This window comes from Anabas testudineus, chromosome 1, assembly GCF_900324465.2.
Source record: "Anabas testudineus chromosome 1, fAnaTes1.2, whole genome shotgun sequence".
In the NCBI taxonomy this organism is placed as follows: Eukaryota; Metazoa; Chordata; class Actinopteri; order Anabantiformes; family Anabantidae; genus Anabas; species Anabas testudineus.
The window spans coordinates 1,591,722-1,617,462 of NC_046610.1; the positions used below are offsets into that span (position 1 = coordinate 1,591,722).

Consider the following 25,741-nt stretch of genomic DNA (forward strand, 5'->3'; position numbering starts at 1 on the left):
CTTGACGGTGACTCTTCTTTATTTATTAGACAGGCAGTGCTGCTCGGTCCCACCCCGCGGGCAGCACCTGAACGCCTCATCCATTCATTTACCGTCAGGCCCTTTTCACGTTCTTCTCATGTTCGTCTAATGTTGTCTCAACGTCTCACAGTGGACCTGAACGGGCTTTTATTTATTTCAGAGTCAGAACACACAGTTAAACGGATCCACTGTGTTTTCTCGTTAGATTCTACTCAGCATCCTCTCTGTGGCCTCGGACCATAAATACATGAACACACAGCTGCACGTCGCTTCGCTTCGTGTTCGATGTTCGCTTCGATCCGCGGGTTCGGTTCGTTTTCTGTTTCTAATGCGATGTTTGTTCGTTTGTTGATTTTCTTACCTGAACGTCGTTTTCCGTCCGGACGCAGGAGATCCGAGCAGGACCCACTCCCTCTGCTCCATCTCTCCAGCATCAGCATCAGCACCACACACACACACACACACACACACACACACACACACACACACACACACACACACACACACACACACTTCCTCTGTGCCTTCATGTTGAAGCTGCACAGCGACCCCTGCAGACCAGGAGTGTGTTCACATAGGAACACAAGTACTCAGCCACATGTAGTAGTATCAGCAGTAAAAGTACCATGAAGTATTATCAGTAGAAATATTCTCACCTTAGTGTGCTAAGGAGTAATTAAAGATATGAAATTAAAAAAAATATATATATATATATATAATATCTAATAATAATATAAAGAGCATATTAAACACTTGGACACGTACTTGAGTTTATAAAAGCAAAGATGTCAAAACTAATAAAAACTAGGAGTATTTGTACTTAGTTGGATTCCACCAGAGGAAACAGAGGTTTGGGGCTGAAGAAGTCATTTTACATCAGTACTTTCATTGTTGTGTAACTTGATTCATCAATTCAAAGTAAAATCAAGGATCTGACCGCATCGCACGCTCTTCATCATCATCCTCTTCAGCTTCTTCACAGCTTCTGGTTTTCCTACATTTATAATGTGAGATAATTTTCTGACCTGACTGAGATAATGTCAGAACTGCTTAGATGGAGTTCTGTGCATCTCAAAGAAGATCCATCTGTGTTTGACTTTTACAGCCTGATTAAAGCCACTTCATCTGTTTCATTTGTCTAAATTCTCCTTTTAAAATATTAAAAATATATATTTTTATCAAATACTAAATTTTTTCTTTATGAAGAAACATGTTTGTGTTTTGTCTCCTTTAATGAAAACACTTCATTTATTTTAATTCATTTATTAAAATGATCTGCCTGAAATCTATATTTGGTGCCCGTCTTTCAGCATTACTGTGCCTTCGCTTTGATTGAACAGCTCTCCTTGCTGCTGACATTTCATTTTTAAAATATGTTTTAATGCATCACCTTCCAACAGGCTCTGTGGTCTGTTCTATTCAAACCCTTCATTGTTTGTATGTGTTGAAAAAAACAAACAAACTTGCGACTGTCTAAATATTCTTTATGAGAAAATACTGATTTCCTTTGAGTTTCTACACAGAAATATAAAAATATAACACTGATAATGACTCTTGTCGACACGTTTCACTGTATAAACATCAGATTGAAACATATCTGCTCCTAGAAGACGATAAACTGTAGACACATGATAGATTCTGGTTCCCTTCATATGTATTTGTGCAGAAATGTCTATGCAGAGCTGAATGTCGGGTTTGAAAAGTTCCCGTTTGTCTGAGCTTCAGGATCTTCGTTCTCTGCAAAGTCTTCAGGGTCGAGATCGGCCTCGAACATCCGCTGCAAAAAGGCGTCGACCGTCCGATATCCTGCCAGAAAACAGCCACACAATCAGCAACAAAGCAGAATTCATTTGGTCTGTTCAGCTTAAGTTTGGTCTTTAACTGTAATGTTCTTCTCTCAGCACCAGATAAAGTGCACGTGAACTATGTGAAAAACACGAGCTGACGTTCTACTTCACCGATAATCAATAAATCAAGGATGAAAATGACAAAGCCGTTCTTGTGTTGTATACTGTGGTGAGTACTGTGGAAACTGGAAATCATCTGTGCTGGACCTTATTTTGTTCTCTAAGTGTCTCTAAGTGAGCTGCTGCTGCCTTCAGATCAGTGCTTCTTACTTTTTGAAGCGATTTTAAACATCAGGGCAGGTTTGGCTGCTGTTGGTGTTTGGCCGCTCCCCAGGTCGTTGTCAATAGTTTCCATGTTGTTCACCAAGTTATCCTCCAAGTTCTCCCTAGTTCACAAAACAACATGGAGAACTATGAAACGTGCAGCGTTTTCCCATTTCAAGGACAATAACTATGTTATGAGCCGTCAGATGGTAAAATTAATAACGTCTAAAACACTTTAACAGATTCCTAAACACGGCAGAATGTTTTATTACCTGAACCAGATCTAAATTATAAAGACTGTGCTGCCTTTTAAACACTCAACGCAAAACCAAACCAACAGCGTATAAAACGACCACAAAGTAACTAAATAAGCAGTGTAGTACACAGTACTGGATGTGTGCACACAGCATAGTCTTTACAGGATGTGTTCATGATCACAGGAACATACTGTGCCACAGCCAGCTCCAGTTCCTCGATCTTCTTCTCCAGAGCCGTCTGCAGGTCGCCTTTATCCACCGAGTACTCGACGTAGAACGCCTCGAGGACGAAGGACACAAAGATACTGAAAGACAACAGGAAGACGTCTTCACAAAGAAACATCTGACTTTAGGTTGAAGAAGATTCGTGTCTCCTGGACAAATTTGACATTTTCAAGAATATTTTACAGTAATAAATGAAACAGTAGAGTAAAAACTCCTCCACATCCTGTATCATCAGCATCAACTGCAGTTAAGGAGCCGTGTTTCCCTCCTCACGTCTCTGGCTGAGGAAAATCTACTGTAGGTTAGTTATAAATTAGACTGGAGATGTAAAGTTTTTCTCAGTCATTGTTTCAGGTTTTAAACGCTACAGACGTCCAAAATGACGTCTGAAGCTGAGATGTTGAGTCGTGATGATTTTTATAACTGTAACTTCCTCCATAGAAAGACAGTTAGAAATCTGCTTCTGATTTTGAAAAGTATTCTATATTATTATTATTTATTCAATCCAAAGGTTACAGCATTCCAAATCATATTCATTCATCAATCATTAGTAGTATTATTATGGAAACTGTTTCTCTTGGAGTTTTTGTGATGTTGAAATGCAGTAACAGTGGCGCTCTCTACTGGTGACTTCCACACACTGCAGTCACTGTTATGAGCTCCTGTTTAGGGTGAGCCCTCAGATGTAAAGACCCCTGTCACTGGTTCACTGTCGTAAACCTAAAACCCTGATCATTCTCAGGCCTTGTCTGAGGTTACGAAGAGCTATTTTAAGGATGTAACTTGTAAAGTGAGACAGGAAAAACAGGTAGCCATGGTGATGATGCTGAAGGTGAGGTGACAGAATCTCACTTGAGGATGATGATGACGACCACGATGTGGAAGAGGACAAAGAAGATCCTCGCTGAGGCGTGGGTGACGGTGGCAAAGCCGCTGCTGAGCAGTGAGTAATGTTAAAGAATCACAGACGCCGTTAAACATAAATCTGAATCAGTCCGACCAAAGAAATAATCCGAGTGTTGAGTTTACTACCATGTGGAGTTGAAATGATTTTTTTATTTTTAGGTATTTAAAACCTTAAGGTCTTAAACAGCAGCAGAAAGTAACTACTACTAATATAGAGTTGGAAGAGGAAGTAAGTGAACTATCTAATTGTTGAATCAGTGAGTTCATAAAGACATAAAAGATCATGACTGTGTTTAATCAGCTCACAAATACTGTGTTTGTTGATATCTGAAAAACCAATGACTTCACTTCATTCTGGATCTTTCAGGAGGATTTGGACTTATCAGCATATTACTGATTGAAACTAGTCTAAATGTTACTTTCTATTCTACGACTTTTCTCGTAGCGTTCAGTGGCACTTCCTCTTTGACCCCTCTGCGGTGTGTTGGTGTTCCTCAAGGCACAATCTCTGTCCCCCTTTATTTTTTCTGTATATAGGTTTGTCATTTTATTGTTATGATCTTATATTAGTGTTTGTTATTATTATTATTGCTGATACTTTCTGGAATAGTGACTTGCTGATAATCTATATTTTATATGAGACAAAATGTGTTGATGAATCAGAGTGTGAATGAGCAATTTTAGACGAAGCTGTATGACCTGCCAGCAGCTACATGTCATTAAACCCAGTGAACCCTGCAGAGTTGTCACCAGCTGTCATTACCGGCACAACCGTTTCTGTAAAGGATATCATGCCACTGGTTGACCACGGTGAGCTCCACCAGCAGGATGAAGGATGACACTACGTCATTAAAGTTGTTCTTGCAGTAGTTGGATTTTGCAAAGACAGATTCGTTTAGCAGAGAGTTTCCACAGTACGCCTTCGCTGGGTTGCTGGAGTTCTCGTCATAAAACCTCACTTTTCCCTTGAACAGCTCCATCCCCACCATGGCAAAGATGTAGTACACCACCTGAAGAGGAGACAGATCCGGTTAAAACAAACTTTTATTTCATTTCAATAAGACAATAACAGCAACTTACAAGTATGAGCTGTCCAAATGTGAGGATCGCCGGTCCAATCCTGATCAGGGTGTTGATGATTATACGAAACCTAAGAGGGAACGTAGGCAAGTTGTCATCATTAGTGAAACACAACAATCTAGAAATATGGAGCAACACACCTCCTCTACACAACTTCACTACGGTTACCTGCAGCTTAACCTACAACCAGACCAATGGTTTACAGTGTTTGAGGCCCGCGTTTTCCAGACACTTACTCTGCCAGTAAGTTCTACTGGCATTAATAGTACTACTACACCTCTGAATGCTGTCCACCACCCGGATCAGTCTGAGGACTCGCAGGATGAAGACGATGTCCAGGATCTGCCGACTGGTGTAACCTCCCGCTACGACAGGACGGGAATAATTATTTACAAAGACAGGAAACCTTTATTGTCTCAGGATGGAAATTCATTTGACTGTGCACTGATTCATCGGCAGATATTCTCCATTATTTCTGTAACTGAAATGAAACAACTCCAACCTGACTTCAGGGCTGAGTTGACGATTGTGGCGATGAGAGCGGAGATGACGATGATGGTATCAAACCTGGAATCAGAAGAAATGAAACATTAGAAAATGACATTTTCAATTCATACTGATCATTTTCTTCAACACTGGTGATGCTGAGAGGAAAACCTGCGCTAGCTGCAAATGATGCGAAACACTTGACCTTGTTTTTGTTCACGATGTGAATGTGACATCACAAACATGTGGAACAGCATCACTATGTAATGTGATATGGACGTATGAAGAGAGCTGGATACTGCAAGAGAGCAGTTTGTAAAAGTGTTCACAGTAAAGTTTAGTTAGCATCACTACACGTAGTTAGAGTGGAGGCTTTAATCTGGAGAACATAACTCAAATGAACTGAAAAGTGAGTGATGAAGCACTTTAAGTTGTCTTGTTGTAGAAAGGTACAGAAGCTGCTCTGCCCCAACGGAAAGACTATGAGCTGATTAGGAGAAACACTAACGCACATGTGACTGGGAGCCATGTTGGAGTTTGGTATCCAGGTCTAATAATACGTCCATAAAACACAGAAACAGATCGGACCACAGTCGCTGCAGCAGCAGCAAAACCTCTAATTCAAATAAAGTCAAATAAGTCAACAGCTGCAGCAAAAGAGTTTCAGTGTTCAACACACTCAGTGTCCACTTTATTAGGAGCACCTGTACAAAACAATATATCAGAACCACCTCTCAGTATAATGTGCTCCAGAACAACTCAGACCAATTCAGTACAATGGTACCTAATAAAGTGGACACTGACTACAGGAAGTCTGCAAGAATAAAGTAAAACTGTGAATGAGAAATCAGAACTGGCAGCAACAGGAACAGAAGCCGACAGTTTGTCTGAACTTTTACTGTTAAATTCAGTGTTTCAGGTTTTTTGTAAATAGTTTCCTTTTTGTCTTAAACCTCACTAAATCCAGCAGCTGTCAGAAGCATCAGTGAACTGCTCGAAGCGCTTACCAGGCGAATGAAGCAGCAGATAACGGCTGAAACGTGTCACATACCTCGTGCTTATTATCTGGGATGAAGATAAGCTGTGTGAAATGGATGTGACACAGCGCGTTGATTTTACATTTGTGAATTTTACATTTAATTATGCGCTTTATAAGCAAACGTTTCATTTAGACGATATAAATACACTAAGAAGCAAATAATTAAACATACTGTTGTTTTGTATTAAATTCACTCATTCAGTCTGAAAACACATTAAACAACATTAAACATAATAAACAGAGCTGTAGTGGAACATTAGACGTCACCACGAGTTTTAACAGCTTGTAGATTTGTCAAGATCAGGTCAAAACAAGAAGAAACACATTAACGTTGGTGGTGACGTTGAATTCACTTGTTTATTTATAACAACTGATTTTTTGCTCCTGACATACACCAAGCTCCACCCTCACTACCAACTTCTAACTGCCCCGTCCACAAAACTATCTGCTCACCTTTTAACCATGTATAACAATCTTTGTCTTACGGTCCATCCTCTGCAACTTAATAATATCAACTACTTCCTGTAATTGCAGCCATGTGCACTGATACAGAGAGCACTGTGGCTGTGAATATAAGGGTTAGGCCTTTACAGTAACTACATGTCACGGAGAGTGTTGGTCAGCCGCATACTCACCTGCTGTAAGTCTGTTGTTTAACGGCTTCACCTCATCAGTAGCCACACAGATTAGAAATACAACACATGCAGCTGGTTGACAAAACCGTTTTTTTCTGAATACTGACGTCTGTGGACTCGGATCCTAATTAAACCATCAGAAACACATTTCTTTTACAAAGCCGGTGTCACAGGATGTCCGAACAATGAACTGGTCCCAGAACTATCACAGATCCTCAGGTCTGAGCCTCTTCTTTCTCCTCCTCTTTATTTCATCCAAATAAACACCTGTTGAAATTTACCTCCAACTACTGCAGGTACCCAGGATCCTGAATCCTGCGGTTATTTGGTACAAACACTCAAATTCAAGCCGTCAGCATTAAGGTGCAGAACGTGTACACCGTCAGCTCATCCTCACCAGTTCCAGAAGCTGTGTTTGGAGAAGAAAATTCTGGGTTCGAAGACATAGAGCTTCAGCAGGATCTCCAGCAGGTAAAGAGCCAAGAAAAACCATTCAGAGTTGGAGATCATTGGATTCTCTTCGTCCAGACCGATGAACACGGCGTTGACCAGGATGATCAAGTCGTACACGATCACAAAGGCTCTGAAGAACAGAGATTTAGTGAGTCTGTAACACGCAACATTTAACTGAAGCTGGAGTAAAACATGGAGCAAATTCTTATTAGTTCATCTGTCTCACCGGTGTTCGACCAGACGGCAGAGCAGGCGGCTGGGGGCCGACAGGTAGAAGGCGGGGCAGAGACTCTGAAGTGGATGTGGCCTCGACTTAAGTGTGATCACCTCGATGTTCAGAAGGTCGGCCAGTTGGACGAACGCCAACTTACCTGTCAATCAACCAACCAAAGTAAAAAACTATATTTATTCTAAGTAAGTTCATAATGTAGAGAGTTTAAAGACAGTTAGTGAGGTCGGAGAGGCAAAACAATCAGTTTACAACCGAAACCACAGCTGCTTTACACCTAATGAAACACGTCAGTGCACTCTGGGAGCCGGTCCCAAGCCTGGGAAGGTAAAACCAGGGCTAAATTGATGTGTGGACAAGAATCCACAGCGGCAAAAAAGAAAAACCAAATCATTATTCGTTTTCTGGCAAACATGAGACTAAACCAGACACTTTTTTTATGTCTCACTTTCTGCAGAAACATCTCTTCTGCTCAGTTGCATCAAGTTTCTCAGTTTTTCTCAGCTCTGATGTGAACTCGATGATGAAGCAGGACTGAACTTCCTCCATGTGGAAGATGATTCTAAGATAGTGATTCAGCAGGACGTCTGAAAGCTGCACTGTGGTTAGAGGCTGTGACGGTGCAGAACTGAGCCTGAGTGAAGCTTCAGCTTTGAAGACGAGGCGACACGAGCGAATCAACAGTTGAGACATCTCACATGAGACGAGTCTTTTAAAAACTACTAACAAGAACAGCCAAAGCTATGATCTGTTCTTTCGGTGTGACCCACCGATGAATCCCTGGTTCTTGTCGTCTGAGACGCTCCACAGCAGCTCTCTGTGGGGGTTACTGATGCCGGGCTGCACCAGTCGGACCAGTTGGTTCCAGTTGGCCTGGGTCACCACCGGCTCACCCCCCTCCTCCCTTCGCTCCTGCAGAATGGCAAACGCTCGCACCATCTTGTGCCTTTTGGACTTCACCAGCTGCCGTACCTCCTCCTGTTGGACAGAGAACATGACGCTGTGGAATTAGGAAACAAATTCAACCTGAATCAACAAAAAGACCAGCTGCACGTTCACGTTCAATTTAATGACAACTGACAAACGTCTTAATCCACGATATTATACTGAAGTCAGAGTTAAGACACTAAGAGTGAGAAACCAGCAACACAAAACTACAAAAATACTGCAGTACAAGTAAAAGTGTGCAGTATTACCATGCTATACTACAGTATTCTTCAAGGTTAGTGTTTTGTCAGTGTAATGAAATATTTACCAAGACACCATTTAAGATCATTAACACTTCACTTGTTTTGATGGCTACAAACCACATTTTCATATGAGTCTCCTGGGACTAGGATTGTAGTGTAGAACTGGTTCTGGTTCAGGCTGTATGAAGCCTCTCAGACCATCAGACGTACCTTCAGGTACTTTTTGTAGTTGTTGAAGACGACAGCCAAGAAGGCAGACATGAAGATGTAGGTGTTGATGAAGATGTACAAGATGAAGAAGACAGTGAAGATGACGTGGGAGTTGTACGCCGGCATCCTGCCAACGACAAGCACGAACTAAAACCTGCAGGTCTCAGATACTAAAATGAACCAAATCCACCATAAAATTGAAGAAAACAAAACAGAACTTCATTATTCTTCGTCGTACTATTAGTTTCAGAATAATGCAGATAGTTGAATTTTAAAAAGCAAACATTCAGCATCGTTCTATAGTTTTACAAACGTTATATTTATGTCGGTTTCTGCTGTGATACGGTTCAATCGACTTCTCCTTTTGTTAGAAGTCAGTACAAAAAAAAGAAAGAAGGAAATGTTCTCAAAAGACTTCAGAGAAGTGATGAATATGAACGGCAGCGTGACGAGTGATGGGAGCTGGAGCTGCAGGATAAAGACGAAGTAAACAGACGTTTACTGTAAATGTTAAACCAACATACTGACGTGTTCCAGCCCCAGTTGTACGTTTAGTCTTTACTTGTTAATGTGACTCTGTTCTGCAGTAACTCAGCAGACGGATTCTCCTCAGCATACCCAACTCTAAACATGTTTAGATTCACTGGACAACATATGACTTAAGACAGTGGACGGTTCAGAGGTCGATCTTCCAGCTTTAGTCTTGTTAAGTTTGTGAAATATAGCTGATAAATTCTTTTCGTGGACGTGAACACTGCTCATACGTTTCTTCATGAGTTGTGAGTGTTTTTTAAAAATATGCAGAAAAACACCAACAAGGACAAAAATCAAGTAAACTGCTGTTTTAACTACTTAAAAATGAGCTTCAGGACTGTTTCATGAGGAAGGAAATGAATTCAGCTCAGGGAAACAACAACAACACAATGACGTGTGCTGAATAAACAACCCTTGTGTTTGTTTACAAGAAAACTCCACAGCACAGCTTTAACCTCTGCCCTGATCGTGACCTGATCTGACCTCATATCAGCTCGGTGCCAACACAGCACTGTGTTCAGAGCCACACACACAATCAAGAGATGTTATCTAGAAAGGTCTTACATGATGTCAGGGCTGTTGGCCGTGGTGACCAGGACGTACAGATCGAAGACAATCTCCAGGTAGTTGGTGAAGTACGGAAATCCATCGATGGTCTTTAGCCCTCTACAAAAAACACATTTTAACTGCACACACAGACACGACCGTAACGCCTGTCTTGTTCTTGTTTTTCTGTATGAATGCAACACGTTTCATCTGCCTGTTATATATCTACAACAGTCACACAAGTCGACATACTAAAATAAAAGAATCATTTAAAACCTATATTTGTCTGAAAATAGTTAAAAGACAAGATGAGATCAAATGTTGAAACTGAAAACATTTTGAGTTTTTTGAAAAGATATTTCCTCATTTTGAATTTGAGCCACTGTTTACCACTGTGTTACATCACTTCTTTTAAAAGCACACGTTCTGATTCACATCTCAAGTGTTTGGAAACTGTCCGACTGTGTTGGAGCTGCAGTCGTGTTGTCTCTCAATATGATGCATGCATGTGCAAGTACTTTATATACTGTATATACTACTGTAAATATAATGTATACAGTATGTTAAAGGGATGTCAAGGGTTAACAATTCATCTGTTGATTAACAAACATAAAATCAAGTTGTTTTAAGAACAGATTAAAACAGTAACAGTAATAGTTTCTTTTACGTCATGAACTATTTACCTCGTTGATTAATAGCATCACAGCTTTCGGGAGATTTATGGGATTAGTTGCATTCCAACTTTACAGTAAATGCAGTTTCATTCTCAAACTGTGACCTTTGTGTTTTAACATCTCACCTTTTTCCCAGCAGTTTCAGAGCCATGAGGGAGAACGTGAGGATGCTGAACATGAAGAGCAGGAAGACGTAGAAGATCTCGGGCAGAGCATTCCGGATGCTTCTGAACGCTCTGCGGAGCTGAACACAAACAAACACACTCGAACATACTATTTATGAATCGTCTAAAGCTGCTCGTCCTCCCAGAGGAGTCCAGCTCTCCCTCCTCATTCGCACAGACACATACTAATGATGCGTTCAGGCGCCATCAGATCATAAAGTCAAACATTTCCACATTTAGCAGCAGGAAGTTCCTGCACAGGAAGTTTAAACAGCAGAGTTTAACTGAACAAATTCATGATCTGGACAATACAGGACATGTCTCACCTGTGGGACATGATCAACACGTACAGGACACCTGCTCACACAACCATATGGCCTGTATGGCCTAAAAAGCAAGACTACTTTACAGATCCACCAGGAAGGCCCCACTTCACTGAGGTCATCTACATCTACTCCACCTATCGAGTCTATTCATGCCAACCTGGATTATAAGTATGACAGTGATAATCCAGCTCGTAACAGTAGAGTAGAGCCCTGTTGATCTGTGCAGTATCTGTGGTTCTAAGGCAGTTGATAGTGAATCATCCTAGTTTTTATTGAGGGTTTATAAAGAGTAAATCAGACATGTACAAACATCTGTTAGAAATGCTTCTGATGTCAATAAATATGAAAACAACAGTTTGTAAAAGTTATTTGAACATGAACAAAACCACGACTCTCCTTACCTGTCGTCCCTCTGTGACATTGACCAACAGGAGCGGACGCAGGACTCTGGACCAGCGTACGCCGTAACAGTCAGTAGCTGTTAGTGCTCCGTAGATGATCATATCGATGAGAGTGAGCTGAAACAAGCAGCAGAACATTACACTAAATAACACAGCTTCAGATGTTCAGGCAGGATGGTGGTTCTATCCAACACGACATTAGCTCTTCATCGATCGTAGAAAAAGGGTTTCCAGCAAAGCTCAAGTCACTATGATTACAATGTAGAGGGTCCAGCTCCACTCTGTTCCGGGGGTGGAGCTGGACCCTCTACATGTTGTAGCTGAGAGGAGGATGCTGTCAAACTCCTCTCCTGGACAATCCCTCCCACTCACTGCTCAGTGTTCAGCCAGAGACTGATCAACATCAAGTGCTCCACAGAGAACCACAGGAGATCCTTCCTGCCTGTGGCCATCAATCTTTACAATTCCTTCCCACTCCATCCTCCAAAACTCAAAGCTATTCAGTTCACTGCGATTACAAAACAGGAAAAGGAAGAAACCTTTAGACTGAAGAGGCTGAATGCTGATTTATGTCAGTGATAAACAACTGATTGATAATAAAATAGTGGGTTCTAACCCCATCTGCAGAGCAGGGCCCTGCTGTCAGCATCCTGAAATACATTCTGCAAACTGTACGTTTCTAAACTAACGGTAGCTCTACTGTAAATCAACACAACTAAGAGACAGACATCCTGACACTGAATGACGAGGAGCATCAGAAAACTACAGAAATGTTGAGTCTAAAAGAATCATCAGTGGGTGTGTTCGTAAAAAGGACTATTTCATATTATTTCATGTGTCCAGTTCAACTGAACCAGTCATCAGGAAGCCTCTCTGCTTTAAAGGCGCTGACGAGGCAACATCTCAGACTAAAGGTTATTTCACAACAACAGGCAGAAAGTCTTCTCAGCACATTTCTGACTGTGCAGATCACAGACAGGAACTCTGCTCAGCACACAGCAACGACTTCAGCTCTTACACCACAAACCAGGATCTGGCAGATGTTTGACTGGTTCTATAATCCAATGTAGAACAAGAGTTTATGAATGGGTCCTGTTGAAACAGGCCCAGGGGTCCAAGGGAGCAGGTGGCCCCTGAATCTCTGTATGAAGAGACTGTTGAAAAGTCAATCACATGACTATAAAGAGACACGAAGCAACAAAAAGGCGACATAAAACGGCAGAATTAATAAAACAAATGAGCACAAAGAAAGAGGATACCACAGAAAAATAACCAAAACATATCATGTTGAACTATTTGTGCAGAGAGTGTTGTTGTATTTATACATATGTTGGAGACATACAGAGCAGCAAAGGTGCAGAAACACTACAAGAGCTTGAATCTACGGTTTTTCACTGTAGATGGTGTTAAAAGTAGAAACAGTCACGTCATCATCATTCACTAGGTTCAGCTTATGTAAATGAGCCGCTCCTACCAAGAGGATGACGATGATGCAGATGTTTTTGGGGTCTTTCCAGAACTTGTCTCGAGGGATCACTTTGGCGTAGTGACCAAGTCGAATGGTGAAGACGAGCAGACAGAGCAGCTCCACCAGCATGGTGGCCTGAAAACCAACACAACACGGTCACTGATGTCACCAGTACATGCTAATCCTGCTAATACATCAGATTTTAATGCACAGACACTGGTCTCTGGAGCTTTACTGGTTTAAACTGGTTTCACTCCATTAAAATCTTCTTCAGTATCACCAACTAAAAATTCAGAAATCAAACGGTTGCCTATTTTTTTTTTTTTTATTATATATAAAGTGTGTCTTAAAGAAACAGTTGCCAACAGACAGAGGTCGTCTGGAACACTGATCTGGCCGTGACACTATCACGTAAACGTGATAAATCTAATTATAGCATAGAGGTGGTGACGCAGCGTTAGGATTGTGTCCTCGTCTACAACCCCAAATGCCTAAAAAGTTTAAATGTTTAAAATCTTCACTGGTGTTTGTTCAGAGTTTACCCTAACCCTGACTTTAAAGACCTATAGTCTGTACTGTCCCTGAATGCCTCACCAACGACCTGCTGTGCAGCAGAGACAATTCACGATAGGACACCATACATCAAACTTTCAGGATACTGTAGTGAATGTGGAGCAGCACTTTAGTGGAGGGGGGGCAGCAGGACTACACCTCAATGATCTGGCTGTAAGTTTAACAAGAGAAGATTATTGACGAAATATAAAACTGTGTGTTGGATGTAGGGAGGAATGCACCAGTCCCACCATCAGGGAGACGCTGAGACTACGCACTGGACTCCACTGGGAGTCTGCAACAGGTCGTAACAGCCTGGACACAGGGGACAGAACCGCGTCCAACGAGTCACAGCTTTGGTCTCCGTTCACAGTTACAACCCTAATAAATGAGGTTCTTGTCTGTTTCCCTGTTGGGGGTAAAATGCTGCTGATTCTGGAATTAAATTCACATTAAATGACGGACAGATGAAACGGGTCCGACTCAGCGGGGGGGGACACTCACCCATGTAGGCAGTGGAACGACGGCCGGCTCCTCGAAGAGCGCCAGAGACAAATCGACCAGGATAAAGAAGTAGACGAGCACCCGAGGGAGCCAGTGGTTGTAGAGCTGATAGAGTCTGAAACACACACACACAGCCTCAAACATGTTCCACCTCCTTCTTGTTAACACACTTTCTGACTTCTCCACATTCATCATGTCGGTGTCTCACCTCACAGCCTGAGGCGACGTGTCAAAGTAGATGTTTCTGTTGTACAGAGCATCCGACACGTAGATGACGGCCAGGTCAAAATCCTGAAACACACAAATGTATTCAAAGCTGAAGCTGCAGCTCTGAAAGTTTAAGATGAAATCTACAACATTAATATGTGACGTGACGTGACGTGACGTGACAACAATAATCCTGCACTAAACAACAACAGGATTAACATATAAGAGTTCTTCTGTGTTTCATCAATGGTTTTTATTGTTGCACCTTTAACAGCCGAGGCAGCGTGTGTTCACGTTCACTTTAAGTTCTTCTTCTGTCCTACAGAGAATTTCTCCACTTGGACTCGAGGATGAACTGAATAAAGTTTGTCCCATTCTGGTCAATGTTCAATTTTAGAAACACCTGAAGGGAACTTCATTACACCTGGACAAACGTCCACTGGACAAAAGACTAGACAGCGTGGAACCCCCACCCTGAGCAGGGGGTTGTACTGCATCACGAGGACCAGAGGGACGGAAACTGTCACGTTAAACCATCTGAACGAGTTCCCTCAGTGAAAAGTGGAGTTCAGGGAAACTAAAAGCTTCACTGTTGATTTCTACCAAAGTATGGGCTGAGTCCAAAGGCCACGTCTGAGACAGGTCCAAGTCAGGTACTGAAGAGACAGAGACAACTAGACTAGTAGAAAACAGCCAGAACTGAACTGACAGATGAATTCATTTACAAGAAACCAGTATGAGTTGGGATCTGTGGCACAACGCTGATAAAAACAGACTTAACAGAACAGAACCTCTGATCTGGATCACTGGATGTGGAAACAGCCCAAAGCGTGCAGTGAGCTGTGCAGGGTTCAGCTTCATCACTGTTTAACTGCTTTATGAGCTGAAAGGACCAGAGTCCATCACTTTACTGCTGTCACGGGAAACAAGGAGCGGATCCTGGAGCCGTCCGGACTCTCACCTCTTTGCTTTTGGCTGAAGCCTCTTTCCCTCCGTTAGGAACCTCTTTTCCTTTTCCTGCAGACTCATCAGGAAGGTTTTCGACCTTCTCCGGTTCGGACATGTCTCAGAACTCAACTCCTCCCAGAAGTTTCTCTAAAAGTTGCTCAGACGTGTCTGTTCAACGCCTCTCGAACCGTTTCCAAACTCTGGGTCCGAGCTTTTATAGTCGCTCTTTGTTGGAAACGTCACCACGGAGCCTCCATCACCGGGACACATCACACGGTTTCACCGGGGACGGTTGGAGCTCCATCGCGGACTCGGACTCGGACTCGGTCTGACGGATCTGGTCCGAGCTGCAGTTTGTTCTGCTCTAATAAAGCAGGACTGGTGCTGCCTTCACGGACCGGCGGAGAACTGCTGGAGAAAAAAGGAGCGAGTGACGTGGTCAGAGAAGATGAACTCACCAAAGCATCAGTATTTAAAATCTTACTTCTACTTCTATTTTATTTATGGTCAATTACCATAATTTGACAAAACAGAACTGGACAAGCAAGAAAAATTACCTCAGTTAAATTAGAAAATTGGACAAAAGCTTGAGATTGTAGATTCTAGGAATGATTAGAAATATGTGTAGAAGTGCATCTAGATGATCCATTAAGACATCAGTCTCCGAACTGTCTTCACAGCGGCTTATTACCCAAAGTTGTGAAATTAATTTAGCTTTTCAATTTACTGTCAATAATAACAGAAAATCCTGAAACCAGAGAACATTGGTAAATTCACAATAAAAGAGTTGTAAATTAATTTCATTGCTGTTATTATTCTTTTATCGTGAGATTTTATTGTTCATATTTTCTTATGTGGGTCACTTTTGGTGTTGTTTTGCTTTTGTATATTATATTATTATATTATATTATTATTATATATTATTGTAAAGTTTGGTTTTCCGGCCTTTCATCGGTGACAGTGAAGGCAGCACCGTGCGTCATGTGACCCAGCAGCAGAACGGAAACAGATGAAGAGACGTTCAAAAACATCATGTTTTATTTCCACCAGCTGCTGTGAAGGCTTGATCGGTGTTAAACCAGGAGCAGTAAAAAAACATCAAGTTAATCTTATTTCTTCAGACGAATCATGTTGTAAAGAAGCTGTTTAGCCACTGACCAGTTTATTAGGTACCCCAGTCTAACCCAGCACCTTCTCTTCCCTGAAGGGATCATATTATTCAAACTATGTTGATTCAACTGTCTGATCATTGTGGAGGACGACGTTTGCAGCTCTTGAACTGTAAAGATATTTTGAACTTGACATTATTTAATTTAACTTTTCTTCAGAACTGTGCTGCCTCCTGCTGTTCACTCTGCAGCTGCTCCCATTTGTAAGTTTTACTGTGCACCAGAATTATTAAATACATTTATGACTAAAAAATTTATATGATTAATTAGAATTTAGTTTTCAGGGGATTTTAACAAGCACAAAGACGTTTAACTTAAACAGAAAGAAAATCTGTGATTGTGTGTGTAGTTCGGTAAACATCCTGCTGAACAAAAAGTGATCATCTCAAACACCAAGTGACTTCAATCGGATTTATTGTTTCTAGTTTGAAAACAGTGTAAACAGGACGCGGTGTCAATTCACATTTAGCTCAAAGTGAAAACATGCATCTTTGATTTTTTCAATATTTTTATTCTGAAATTTCTGATTCAACCATCATATTTGTATTTAAGTAACATAAGCAGCACCAGTGATTCAGACCCAGAGCTCGTCTTAGACAATATATTTTGCAGAGCTGTAAAATAAAGTAAATTACACTGCAGTGAAAGAATAAAGATGATAATATGGTGAAACTAATTATATATACACATATATATGGATAAACAGCAGTACTGTATTATTAAAAATAAAATCTTATGTGAACTGTGAAAATCAAACCAAAGTGAAACCACAACCAAAGAAGAATCAAAGCATAAATTTAAAACTAAATATAAAATGTAGTTCAGTGATTCTTTTGATAATTGAACTTATTTTTTTCTATTTAACTCTCATCTGCTGATTTATGTATTTTGTAACATCTTATTTCCTTATTTTAAATATGCATATACACTGTTTATTTATTTTTTTAGAAGTTCAATTAATTTTAGCAGCAACAAATTGTGTTTACACTCCAGGTAAAGTTGCCAAAAAAAGGTTTTATATCTGAACTTAAGTGAGTTTATCGTTTTTATACATTTCATTGAAGCTGCACAGATTTATTTTCGGAACATATCAGTTGATTTTTTTATTAATGACAATATTTGTCATTTGGAATTTTGAAATATAAAAATATATAAATTATATTATAATAATATTTTGTGATGCAACACATAGCATAACTTTTCGTTTAACTCGGATATGTTAAATGTGGGTAAAGCTGCCACAGCTCTGTCTCACTGAGAGTGACAGTAGAAGTTCAGTAAAGTGAAGCTATAGTTAGCCTAGCTTAGCATCAAGACTGGAAGCTAATGGAAACATCCTGGCTCCGTCCAGAGAAAAGTGACATGATAGACAGTCAGGTTTGTACATAATGGACTAAGGATAAGTGCAAATGCTTGTCAGACATTTATTTCATTATTTATCAACCCTCAAAATGGTTCAAGGCAAAAATTAAAACCAAGGAGAGAAAACATTAAAGCTCTTGACTCTTTTAAATTTAATGTGCATGTGTGTAGAGGCTAAATGTCAAAAAACATATTGTTATGGAGCTGAAAAATTTAAAACAAAAAGAGTTGGGAACATGAACACCCTTTAAAAAACCTTTGTAAGGATCACATAAACAAGGTATACTATGTTCTTTAGGGAGTTTAAAATTAATGGAAAATTTATTTTGTCATACAGAGATGCGCTAGCAGCTAGCTACTTCTAGCTGTGTCCAGTGTTTATTCAAAGCTAAGCTAACCATGATTTCATATTTATCTGACATAACAGAGGACGGTATCGATCTGAACAGAAATGATTCAATTCAAATCAATGCAAGAATGTCAAACCACGGCTTTAAAATGTGTAGATAAATTAAATCATGCTATAATTTGTTATATTAATTTGGACATTTCCTACAGCAGAAAAAAGAAATCAGTTTCTTTCAGCTGTAGATTTTGGTTCTACATTCAAAACCTGCTGTTCACTGAAAACACGATTTGCTGCAAACTACTTAACTAAAGATGGTTAAGAGATGAAAACAGGAACCCGTTGGAGCTTTTAGGGAGTAGTGGTTTAACTTTGGCAGCTATTTCATGTCTTTCTTACTAAATTTTATTTATTCACTTATGGTACATGATTAAGTACAAATTAGATGCAGTGGTGTGAGACCTGTAATAGTTTAATAAGTCCCAAAACATTAAAGGCACATTCAGAGTGTGGTCAGTGAGATGCTAGGTTGCTGTTGAACAGTCTGACATTGTAGTAAATCCTCGTGTCTGCAGCAGCACTGGAGGATTCACATTTCACTTTCATCCCCAGAGAGGTTTGTGTAGCCTAGCTGAGCAAAAAGACTCATAGTAGAAGTTAGAAATTAAAACCTCAAAGCGCAGCTTTACTGACTGTTTCGACCACATAGGAGTAGAAGAAAAAACCACAACAAAATCACTTCTTTCCAGCAGCGTGTGCCTTGTTGAAAGTGGCTCAGCGAACACGAGATGATGCATCAAATTAGAGCCAAAGTGAAAACCAGAACTTCAGGGTTCTGTTCCAGAACCTACATTAAAAAAAAGAAAAAAGCAGCCTCAGAACAGATTTTTTGTTGTGATTGTTTTTAGATTTGAAATCTAACAGTTTCACTCTGGATTTACTTTTTTAGTGTATTCGAGTTCATGTAAATGGAAATTTCCCATTTGTCAACATTCATAATTACAATCAGGAAGGCTCTGAAAGCTTTTTTTTTTTTTAATTTGATTACAGTCTTTTAACTCTACATTAAAACAACCATACCTCGAAGTTATTACACTTCTGCATAGCAGCCATTATTAGTTAAAGTTTCTGGCAAACAACCTGCCTTTAGTGTGCATTAGGAAAGCTGGAATCTGCTGTAGGGTTGGGTGCTAAACCCACCACACACTAAGCTGACATCACAGTAATAGAGACGACGTTGACCGACCTGGAACATCACCTTCATCTGGGCCAAATGTTGCACCATGTCAAATAACTATCTGCAACAGCAGGTGGCAGTAGTCAGCAGTATCCATCATACAAGAATACTAAGCAAAAGAAGACTGAACCTAAAACCAACAAGACTCCCTAATGGCCTGGCATCAGCTAAAGGCTGGGTATCAACTTGGTGTGTTATGACAGTAATACTTGATTCAATAAAATCAATCTGTGATTTATCTAAAATGTCAGACTGTTCCTTTAAAGGCTGATTGGAAACTCTCCGTGTGTCTGTCTGGAGGTTTGGTCGTCTCACTGCTCTGTAAATCTCTGTAATACTCTGAGGTACTGTCAATATGGTTCAGCTGCTCTACATTACTCTAAATAAAACACGACTGTTGGAGAAAATAAGGCCATAATAAGAAACCCACAGTCGAACCCAGTCCTCAAGTATCGATGAGTCCCTTAAAAGATGAGTTCACCGTTTACCGACCACAACCTTAAAGCAACTTCCTGTTCTCAGCCCGATTGAAATCAGACTGGAACCCAGTGGAGAAATGCTCTGATATTAGAAATAAAACTCACGTTGAGTTTTTGACACCTGATGGGAAACAATGTCTTAAGTAGAACTGGGCTCTGATAGGTGGTTCTATAGTGGATCTGAATCTTACTATTAAACCCCCAACCCTAGTTTAAATTGGTCTGGGTGTTTAAACAGTAAACAAATCCTTATAACTTCCTACATACGCAAACAAGCACATTGTTAAAGATCTGTATCTTGCAGTGCATCATGAAGCATTCTGACAGCATCTGATTGTTGTTTTCATAGTTTCATCAGCTCAGGCAGTAGATTTACCTCAAAAGCACAGAATCCGTCAGCAGAATAGAAACGAGAAAGTGTTAGTTTTTTCCAGCATGATGATATGAAGTCTGGTCCTAAACTTTAAACACAGCTCAGCGACGTTGGTGATTTGCAGGTTAAAAAAGTCCAAATCAGGCCAAATTTGGTTCAAAAGTCAGGATCCAGTCAGGTTCTTTATCAAACCTGATACCAGTTCAGTCTGCAGATTGTTTCCATCTAATTCATTTAAACCAAACACAACCCAGTTTTCATCATGATGTTTTGATAACTTTTTATCTTTAAATCACCAAACCAATACTCGCTGAGTGGTTTAAGGAGACCAGAAACGACAGGGCAGAAAAGAATTGAGGAGGAACCTGATCAATCCACTTAGAGGAGTTTGGGTCGGGCTGGATTGGCCCGGACAGAGGAGTAAGCCCCAATGTGGGCGATGAGGTTGGGTTCCACGCTGTGGGACCTTTCCCCTGGGATAGTCCTGGCAATCTTATACAGAACCATGTCTTTGGCATTGCCCTTCATACAGAACGCGCCATCCAGATAGTCAGCCACCCTGAGCGAGGCGTTGCCAGGGAACAGCATGGCAGGGGTGCAGCACTCAGTGGCAGGAGAGACAGCATAGAGCTGCGGGGAAAGTCTCCGCACCTCCAGGAGATAGTGCCGCCCCAGCAGCTCCGCGGCCGCCATGAAGTAGAGGGTGAAGAAGACCACGTGTCGGGCAGACATTGTGAAGGAGAACGAGCAGGGGTTCCAGTAAGAAAGGGTGAGGAGGAGGGCCGTCGCACCCACCAGTCCAAGTCCTACCCACTCCAGGATGCGGTAGGGCTCTGGGTTCCAGTAGCGCTGCAGCCTTTCAGGGTGATACAGTTTAATGTAAAGAGTCTGGAGGGCGAACCCACGTGACAGTAAGTCCCTTACGACTGCAAAAAAGTCGGGTCTCGGCACGGCATCATCCTCCAGGACAATCATGTTTTTAGGCTTCACCAGCTCCCATGCTTTACGGAGACAAAAGACATAATCTCTCTTCTCCTTCTCAAACGTGTTGACTTGTTCCCAGTTCCTCTGCTGCTCTTGGGGGAAACGCCGGAGAACCCTGAAGTGCGACTCAAGCAGCTTGGCGTCCTGGTTTTCCACAGGTCCACTTTCCACATCGCAGACCAGAACTTCTGCACAGCGCCGCTCTCCACAGTCTCCCAGAATGCCATGCAGCTGCTGCATCACCTGGAGCAGGTAGTGGAAGTCCCGCCCCTCGTTCCGTCTAGCTGTTACCACGGTAATCAACAGCTCAGGATGCTGGGCGACGTCTCTGAACCTGGAAGATGCTGCTGTCTCAGCGGGAGCTCTCTGCCAGAAGCGCAGAGCGTCCTGACCTTGGTCCAGGCTTTCCCGCAAGGCATTCTCGCTCATGGAGTCCAAGTACATGGATTTGATGAAGAAGTACGAGTAAAGGAGCCGATGGCAGCACAGAGGAAGAACGATGCAAAACGTAACAACAGACACGACAAGGGCTTGAGTGACGGGGTTGGACCATCGCAAATACTGACTGAAAAACACTTTCCATCGAGGCATTGGTGAAACAGCCGACTGGAACCACACAGTGGAAAAGTAAAGTCAGACTTTCAGAGGGTGTCTTCTCTGCAGGGTTTAGTTTAACATTTACAGTGTCCAAGCAGTTTGCTCCAAAAAAAAAAAAAAACCAGCAGCATGAACCAGGTAAATCTGATGAACCTGCTGTGAAGGTGTATCTGTGAAAAATGAGCCAGGTGTTCTTCTGCACTTCTGGACGCTCGGGACAGGTGAGGGTTTCAGCTCGGTCCTGGTCGGTTTCTGCTGTGGATTCTGTAGAAAGCGACAAGAGGAGTTTTTTTCTTTATCCTTTATTTTTATTAACTGTCTGAAACATAAAAACGACAGGACTGGTCCTCGAGCACTTTACAAACCATGTCAGGTTTTATTTACCATAGTGTGTCTCCTTTACTTCAAAAATTAAAAGTATTCAAATTAAATACAATAAGTTCTCATATGTGAGGAGCTGGAACAATTCGATATTTCTCACTTTTCCCTGAAATCACTCATCTTTGTTTCTGGACATCACCCAACACTCGTCTGCACTTATGAACCACAACACATTGAAGATTTCAGCCACATGTTGGTATTGATCATCTACCTTGATCTGCAGTGACATGTGGGAGGACAGTAGAGTCTCAGTAGATTCTCAGTGGACTCTGTCTACTGACAAACCACATGATGTGAAGCTCTGACAAAAATAAAAAGTCACTTCAACAGACTGGACGAGTTTTTTACAGCTGTGAAACCAGGTCGAGTATTAAAGTCCCGTAAAAACGAGGGGACACCTGCTGGGACCAGTGTTGAAGCTGGGACAGTGTTTGTTACCCTGTGGTCCGTTTTCTCTTCTCATTAATCTTCTCTCTTCTCATTAATCTTCTCTCTTCTCATTAATCTTCTCTCTTCTCATTAATCTTCTCTCTTCTCATTAATCTTCTCTCTTCTCATTAATCTTCTCTCTTCTCATTAATCTGATTCAACTCAAACACATGGACGCTGTTTACAGTCACTGCGCTTCCGGTTTCGCCAAATATCACCGTGACACGGAAAGAAGCTACTTCCTGTTAGCTCAGTTAGCAGCAGGTTAACAAACAGTAATAAGAAGCATCACAAGAGGCTGTTCTGTGTTTCCAGAGAGTTAAAAACACTGAATTAGACTCACGGAGAGTTGAGGATCAGCTGCTGTTCACTGTCCGCAGCCATGTCCGGTAGTACGGTCATAGAGGCGCGGCACCGTAATACTGCGACTAGAGGCGCAGGGAAATAGTGTTGCTCCAGGGCAGCAGGTGACACTGAGCACCTGGAAAACAGATCCTTCTTCCTTTCCTCATTATGGTCTGTTGTACATTTATTCTAAAGTGGAAACGACATTTTTGTACAGCAATACAAATAAAAGAAAAAGAGGTTAGTGTGGTGGTGGTCTCTAAAAGCAGATCCTAAGCACCTGACTTTGGAAGAAACTGTGACTTTAACTTATTGGATGTTGTCAACAGAAATAATGTGAGTTGAAAGGAAATATTTGAAATTGATCCAAATGTTAAGTTAGAGAACTGACATAAAATCAATGAAAATCACAGCTTCACTTTCTTAAGTTCAACTGTTGTTTGAACCTTTTATTCTTCATCATCAGTTTTATTTCATTCAGAGTTGTGTTCTGCTGCACGTGAAGCTTTAGTCTATTGACTTACATCATGATAAATTCTTTTCTGTACATTGAGACAAAAATATTATTTTAAGTTTAGACTTTTGTCTTGTTTCGTTTTCCCAACCTGCAGCATTCCAGTGAAAACAATAGAGCCTCAGATGTTTTACATTCTAATCAGTGTAACAGTGTCTGAATAATCGTGAGACCCAACACAAATGTACCATTTTAAGCTATTTGCACTTTGAGTATTTGTGATTTATGTTACTTTATATTTATATTGTGCCACATTTCAGAGGTAAGAACTTTTCAGACATATGTAGTCACTATCTATCTATTAGGCAGATTTAGAATTCACACACCCCGTTAGACCAGTTGAAGTTATATGCACATTACGAGTTACAACAAACTCCCAGCAGCAGAAGTCTTTTTCAAATGTTAATGGAATCTTACTTTTTATTGCAAGAACATAAAAAATAGAACAAATTTAAAAAGTAACTTTGGCAGCTACAAGACAAACATGTAACACAGTCAGTGACGAAAACATTATTAACAGTGTTTTGTTGCCACTCCCATCTGCATTTTCTCTTGTTATTATTAGTACGACCGGAGGCTGTTCACATTGTTCAGGGCAGGACAGACTCGAAGATATGCATCTTCTGGTGCAGTTTTCATATGACACATTATTTTGGAGATAGCGTTCATTAAATTGTGTAATCATTAGAAGTGAGTTCCACCAAGTAGTTGACTCAGCAGGGTGCACATGTAACAAATTGAGGATTTGTGGATTAAAATTGAAGAAAGGATTGTTGAATTTACTTCTATCAATTATAAAGATCTACAACCTTTTACTCACATATATAATTGTATATGTATGTATATACTGTATATATGAAGTGTGGCTTCACCTCGTACAACTACAACATCAAAATACTACATAAACATTGACGCCTCTCTTATATCTATGTCATATATTTAAAGTATTCTAATGCAACGCTGAGGCCGTTCTCATTCTTCTCCACAGTGACTTTTATTTTTAGGTACATTTACTTCAGTAACATTTTCAAATAAAAGACTCGAGTCCAGTATCTTTACATACAACTGGACAAACGGGGGAACAAATAATCTGTTTGCACAACTTGAAATAAACTTGAAATACAGTATCAACTTAGAAGGCCCCCACAGCCCCCAGCCTCCATCTTGGGGACAAAGGACCTGGACTCTGACAGTCGCGATGTCAGTTTTGTTTCTGGATACTTGCTATAAAAACTTGAACATATCACAAGTCTCATCTCTTGATGTGAACATGTGTGTGACGTCAGGAGTCCGTCAGACATCACATCAACACAAACATACTCAGACAATCAGGAACATGAACAACATCAGCCCTGATGTTCAGCAGTCCAGAAACTGGAAGATCGTCTCTTATCTCTATGTCGAAGTGACTGAAATGATCTCTTATAGATCCAGTCTGACTTGTTTTGAGCGTGCTTTAAATTTTCTATCACTGACTATACCATATGTTACTTCATTCAGATACAGTCGCTGTTATTTACCTTGTACCTTGTGCTAATTAGCGATACAACGGGCAACAATCTCAGTTTTAGTCACGGCGTTCACAATGCTGTTTTCTAAAATCTAAAAACAAAATCTCAATGTCAAAGTTCAAAAGTGTTTTTTTGTACATAAGATCATTTTTCAAACTGACACGTTTCACATGTTTTACATTCCACTGGGTACGATACACACCAGCAGTGTCAGAATAAACATTACAGTTACAGTACATTCACTTTCATGTCATGTTACTGCGTTCCACCATCTACAGGCAAAAATCCACAATGACAGATGAAAATATGCTTTTAGAATTAAAAAACTGCATCACTTGCTGTATTAGTCCAGTTTGGGGTCTGGTGCATCCTGATTGTTTTCTTCTTCTTTTTTATTTGATATATTTTTTTATTTTCTGTCCACCTGTAATAAATTAAATTTATTGGACATAGTTTAAGAACCCGTTTATGTATATGAGCGTCCCACCACTGAAAACCAAAACCGAGCAATGAAGTCCAGTAATCTCTCTGTAGATGTCCACAATTAGATTTGTGCTGACTATCGCTGGAGTAAAAACCCAGACAGGAAAGTCCTTAGTCAGGGAGGAGACCATCACACTGGAGTGACAGCAGCTCTCAGACACTTCCATCCAAACCGCCTGTCAGGAGTGAATGACACATTTCAGTTTTAGATTTTAATATATTTCCAGGATCTGAGAACATCGTCCATTACTGCAGAAAGATTTCCAGAATGAAATGTGTTTTACTGGTAAGAAGTGTGTGTTCTCGATGTGAACAAGTCAGAGCTTGTCCCCTGGGACCTTCCCTCTACACATTGTGTTGTCACT

General features: G+C 40.8%; 3 protein-coding genes across 4 annotated transcripts in view; all 3 read right to left on the reverse strand.

Annotated features, from left to right (window-relative positions):
* Nucleotides 1–464, reverse strand: part of ttbk1a (tau tubulin kinase 1a) — a 38,074-nt gene extending 37,610 nt beyond the window's left edge. The window contains exon 1 of the mRNA XM_026358728.1: nt 383–464. The gene's annotated coding sequence lies outside the window, so the exon portion shown is untranslated. The remainder of the gene's footprint in view (nt 1–382) is intronic.
* Nucleotides 465–1,488: 1,024 nt separating this feature from the next.
* On the reverse strand, nt 1,489–22,882 carry tpcn3 (two pore segment channel 3). The gene is made up of 20 exons (XM_026359160.1): nt 22,867–22,882; nt 15,180–15,574; nt 14,220–14,302; nt 14,012–14,126; nt 12,962–13,090; nt 11,488–11,604; nt 10,722–10,840; nt 9,941–10,042; nt 8,843–8,969; nt 8,213–8,420; nt 7,440–7,584; nt 7,158–7,343; nt 5,103–5,167; nt 4,878–4,965; nt 4,601–4,670; nt 4,311–4,530; nt 3,467–3,557; nt 2,581–2,694; nt 2,139–2,254; nt 1,489–1,827 (listed from the first exon to the last, which is right to left on the reverse strand). Exons 2-20 carry the CDS (start codon nt 15,279–15,281, stop codon nt 1,694–1,696), a joined length of 2,331 nt encoding a protein of 776 aa, XP_026214945.1. The 5' UTR covers nt 15,282–15,574; nt 22,867–22,882; the 3' UTR covers nt 1,489–1,693.
* Nucleotides 16,742–22,949, reverse strand: pgap4 (post-GPI attachment to proteins GalNAc transferase 4). Of its 2 annotated transcripts, none has more exons than XM_026359162.1 (2): nt 22,867–22,949; nt 16,742–21,977 (listed from the first exon to the last, which is right to left on the reverse strand). In XM_026359162.1, exon 2 carries the CDS (start codon nt 21,705–21,707, stop codon nt 20,511–20,513), a length of 1,197 nt encoding a protein of 398 aa, XP_026214947.1. In that variant the 5' UTR covers nt 21,708–21,977; nt 22,867–22,949; the 3' UTR covers nt 16,742–20,510. The 2 variants fall into 2 exon arrangements, with proteins under 2 accessions (XP_026214947.1, XP_026214946.1); XM_026359161.1 differs by having other exon boundaries at nt 22,306–22,901.
* Between the last annotated feature and the right edge of the window lie 2,792 nt (nt 22,950–25,741).

Excerpts from the sequence above, each read along its gene's own strand:
- pgap4 (XM_026359162.1), bottom strand. The coding sequence starts at position 21,707 with ATGCCTCGATGGAAAGTGTTTTTCAGTCAGTATTTGCGATGGTCCAAC.
- tpcn3 (XM_026359160.1), bottom strand. The coding sequence starts at position 15,281 with ATGTCCGAACCGGAGAAGGTCGAAAACCTTCCTGATGAGTCTGCAGGA. Across the intron at positions 11,605-12,961 it reads GCATCATCGTCATCCTCTTG|CTCACTCTCATCGATATGAT; the intron begins GTAGGAGCGGCT and ends TGCTTGTTTCAG. Across the intron at positions 4,966-5,102 it reads CAACTCAGCCCTGAAGTCAG|CGGGAGGTTACACCAGTCGG; the intron begins GTTGGAGTTGTT and ends GTCCTGTCGTAG.